This window comes from Camelus dromedarius, chromosome 17 (assembly GCF_036321535.1).
Source record: "Camelus dromedarius isolate mCamDro1 chromosome 17, mCamDro1.pat, whole genome shotgun sequence".
In the NCBI taxonomy this organism is placed as follows: domain Eukaryota; kingdom Metazoa; phylum Chordata; class Mammalia; order Artiodactyla; family Camelidae; genus Camelus; species Camelus dromedarius.
This window is the reverse complement of record NC_087452.1, coordinates 36909710-36913853: the sequence shown is the minus strand read 5'-3', so window position 1 is coordinate 36913853 and position 4144 is coordinate 36909710. Positions and strand designations below refer to the sequence as shown.

The 4144-nt window shown below is 56.0% G+C and overlaps 1 protein-coding gene across 1 annotated transcript; it reads right to left on the bottom strand.

Annotated features, from left to right (window-relative positions):
* Window positions 1-2099: 2099 nt before the first annotated feature.
* Window positions 2100-3933, bottom strand: TMEM158 (transmembrane protein 158). Its single transcript, XM_031471137.2, has one exon. The coding sequence runs from the start codon at window positions 3618-3620 to the stop codon at window positions 2736-2738; it is 885 nt and encodes a 294-aa protein (XP_031326997.2). The 5' UTR covers window positions 3621-3933; the 3' UTR covers window positions 2100-2735.
* Window positions 3934-4144: the final 211 nt, after the last annotated feature.

The window sequence follows — 4144 nt, the reverse complement described above, 5'->3', positions numbered from 1 at the left end:
TGCATGCATGTGCTCACGCATGCACACAGGCTACAGTGGCACACTTCTTTCCTGTCAAAGAAGTACTGATTGACCTTTTAGTAAAATGCAATCTTGGAAGTGTTCCACTGCTGAGATGATGTAAATCAAACTGACGGGGGGCACAGACCCTGAAGCCGAGCTTGCCAGTGTCTGACTTCCTTTACCTAGTGAATGGTCCCAACTTAAAGAGACCAACAGGACACAGGCTTCATCCTCACTTTGTAGTCTCCTGCTTAGAGCTCTGGCTCTCAGAAAGCAGCCAGTCAGCATAAAGGAGAACTAACCAGACCATCCAGTGTGAATGTCTATGCGTGTGTGTGGGTGTGTAGATCTAGGTCGGTCGTCTGTCTGTCTGTCTATCTATCTATCTATCTATCTATCTATCTATCTATCTATCTATCTAAATAGAAAGTTTTACCAAGTGCCTAAGTGTCTTATTTAAAATTAATGCTCTCTGGCTCCTTTGTGTTCATGGCTGCCCAGAATCTGACAGTGACAGGGGTGGGTCAACAGAGGATCAGACTTTGAGTGGCTAGCTCCTAATTCTCCAAGGAAGGGAAGTTTCTGGTGATGGGAAAATACTAGTCATGGAGGCAGAAGACCCAGGTTTGGTTTCAGCTCTGCTTCTTCATGTAGCTGTATGATTGTAGGCAAAATGCTAAACCTCTTTGAGCCTCAGTTTCCATCTTGGAAAAAATCACAGAGAATAATGTATGTGTGTGTTGTCCTAGGAATACTTAATGTGCCCTCCAGAATGACACATGCTATGATTATATTAAAATTGACCAAGGTTAGCAAAGTTATTGATTTTCTCCTACTAGTTAGCACAGGGTTAGAGAAGAGTGCAGTTCACAACCACCTTGCTTTGCAGGTATAAGGTTTATGATGACTTGTGAGGCTAGCAGATTTGCATTACATTGAACTTCTTCAGTGTCTGGATCAGGAGATAAAGACCACCACCCTCACCCCTTCCTCTCTGCCAGCGATATCCTGGACCCCAAAGAGCCAGAAGGACAGCTGAAGCTGCAGGGCAATGACCCAGCCTCTCCTTCAGACAGATTCGGGTGAAAAGAGGGTCCCATTTCTTTGATATAGTAGAGGCATCTCAAGATAAAAGAAGGCTACATACTTTGAACATTCCCTTCTGCTACCAGACAGTAGATCTCAAACTTGAAACACATCGGAATCCCTCCCAGGGCTTGTTAAGTATATTGCTGGGCCCCACCCCAGAGTTTCTGCATCTGTAGGTTCTGGGTGGGTGGGGCCCAGTTTTGCATCTCTAACAGATGCTACTGATGTTGCTGTTCCAGGGATCCCACTTGGAGAACTGTCAAGAACAGTACCTAGTATTCACGACACAAGTATGCTCTAACACAGTATCAAGTATTCACTCAAAAGTAGGGAGGAGATGGAGCAAGGGAAAAGTAGCTTAAAATTTTTTTAAGGTGTTTAAAATGGCTTTCATATTAAGTCACTTTAAGGGCTTTTCATTTACTCTTCTGAAAACTGGGAAGAATCTGAAACTACTGCCCAGCAGACACTGTAACATGGGAACCCAGGAGTGTGATCATGAACTATTTAGTCCCTAAGAGTTTACCTTGAAAAAAATCTTAATGCCAAAATATCTCAAGTTTTAAAATCAGCTTTTGAAACATGTTCATACAGTAAAGCTTACACATATGAAAAGAAAATCTGCATGCCTTTTAAAATGAATCATTTCCATCAAAGACACTGGCTCAGAACTATTGATTTTACCATGTTGGCACTTTACCTGGTATTCTGCAGAGCTTGGGGGAAATGGGTAAAGCGATAAATCACATAAAACCCTGTATGCCACCCTGACAAGTGTCAGTGAGGCTGAGGGGTATTGGGTGGGGGACAGTGTGGTAAGAGGCAAAAAAACTGCCATTAGGGCAAGCAATATGGTTTCTATCCTACCTCTCCCGGACAGGCGAGGGAAACAAGAGTTAGCACTTCTCTAACTTTTTGAGGATTCCCTTCCTCACGGTTCAGGGGATCATCTTATAATTCTTGGAGTCCTTTTCTGAATCAAATAAAGAAAAAGCTACATACGCATCTCTGGAGGAAAATGTCTGTATTAAAAGCCAAAAAAACACGGAAGTACAAGAAGAAACGCCCACCTGGCCACATCACTGGATAGATAGACTTGGAAAAGGTTCATAAAGTTCATTTTCAGCGGTAACAATATATCAGTGTTAAATCATTCCTATGCCCCCCTTAAATAAATTAAAAAACAACAAACTTCAAATACTATGTTCAGATACAAAGAGCTTCTCTTACTACAGCAATAGCAATTTGATTTTTTTTTACTAAAACTTTCATTTAAAACAGTTATTAAATATATAAAACAAATACACAGGATTTGGTCATTTTCTGCCATGAATATAGGGCACGTGGGTGTGGGGAGGGAGGAGGGCAGGGGGACGCGAAGAGGGGAAAGGGCCCCAATTCCCTCCTCTCAGCCTTCCAAGCTGCGGATCCCACCCTGCAGGGCAAGGGCTTGCATCCGCGTTTCGGAGCCAGAAGAGCGGCACAAACCTTGCTTTTCCCACACTCTGGGGCCTCTCCGGCGGTCCCCTCCCCGGAAGAAGAACTAACGGTCACTACAGCACGAAGCACACCGGCCGAGGCTCCCGGCGGGAAAGGCACCGAGAGCACGGACACAGGGCAGACGCGGGGAGGAGCAGGGTGGGTCACTTGGTCGCCGCCCCCGAGGTGACGGCCGCGGCGGCGGCGGCGGCGGCGGCGGCGGCTGCGGCGGCGGCGGTGGTCCCCGCGGGCACGGCGGCGGGGGCGGCGGCGGCGGCGGCGCTGGCGGTGGTCCGGCGCTGCTCCATGCCGTTGGGCAGGAAACCGGCGATGATGGGCACCGGCCAGATGAGGGCGGCCACGCTCCACACTACGATGACCAGGGTCATGAAGCAGGCCACCAGCGTGGACTCGATGGGCTTGCGATTCAGCCGCCAGCCCGGCTCTCCCTGCAACTCCTCCAGGCTGAAGTCCAGGCAGCAGAAATGTAGCGGCTCGCCCTGCAGCCACAGCGGCCCAGGGGGCTCGGCACCGGGGTAGGCGGGCAGCGCGGTGGGCGCCCCGGCGGTGGCGCCGGCAGGTCGGAGGCGGCCGGGGCGGCGGCCGCGCACCCAGCCGCAGCCCACGCAGAGGCGCAGGTCCTGCTGCGCGCCGCCCGCCGCCAACCCCAGGTGCTCGATGAGCAGCGGCGGCCCGACACGGTGGAAGGCTGCGGCGAAGAAGGCGCGGCCGTGCGCGTTGGTGGAGAAGAGCAGCAGGTCACACTGGAAGCCCCGCGGGCGGCCCCAGCGCACGAGCAGCGAGCTCAGCATCTGCCGCTGCACGCTGATGTTGCACGGCGCCGCCGCCTCCTCCTCCGGGCCCGGTTGTTCGGGGGCCCCAGGCGCTGCCGAGGCCAGCAGCCGCGGGGCGGCGGGCTCGCCAGCGGACGACGCGTTGACCGAAACGTTGAGGGGCGCCCCGAGGAGGCCGGGCGCGTCCGTAGCCCCGCCGCAGGTTGGCGGCAGTGGGCAGGCGGCGGCCAGCAGCGCGACGAGCAGGGGCAGCATGGCCTGCGGCGGGCGCCTACGCGCGCGGGGCTGGAGGCGGCTGCATGGCGTGCGGGAGACGGGCCGGCGAGCGGACGGCGGGACCGCGGGGGCTGGCGGCGGGCGGAGTGAGGAAGCGCCGGGCCCCCCTCCAGTCCGCGAGGGCGGCGCGGAGGCAGTGGCGGCTGCTCGCTCGGCGCGGGGCTCCGTCCCGGCGCGGTGGCGTCTGGGGTTCCCCGCCGCCCCCGGTGCGGGGGCCCTCGGACGGGCAGGCTGCTCTGCGGGGCCCGGCACTCGCCGGGAGCAGGATTCCCCGGTTCGGCTCCGCCTCCCGCGCGTCCCGCCCCGTCCCGCCCAGCCCTCCGCCCGCGTGGTACGGAGACTCCGGGGAGGGCGGGGCGGCACGCTCAGCGGCGGGAGCGGGGGCGTCGCGGGGCAGGTCGGGAGGGGTGCAGGCAGCGCGCAGGGGTGGGCCTCGGAGGCGGGCGCGTGGGCGGGGCCGGGGCGTCGGTGGGGATCAACCGATCGTCCGGGCGGGGGTTGGC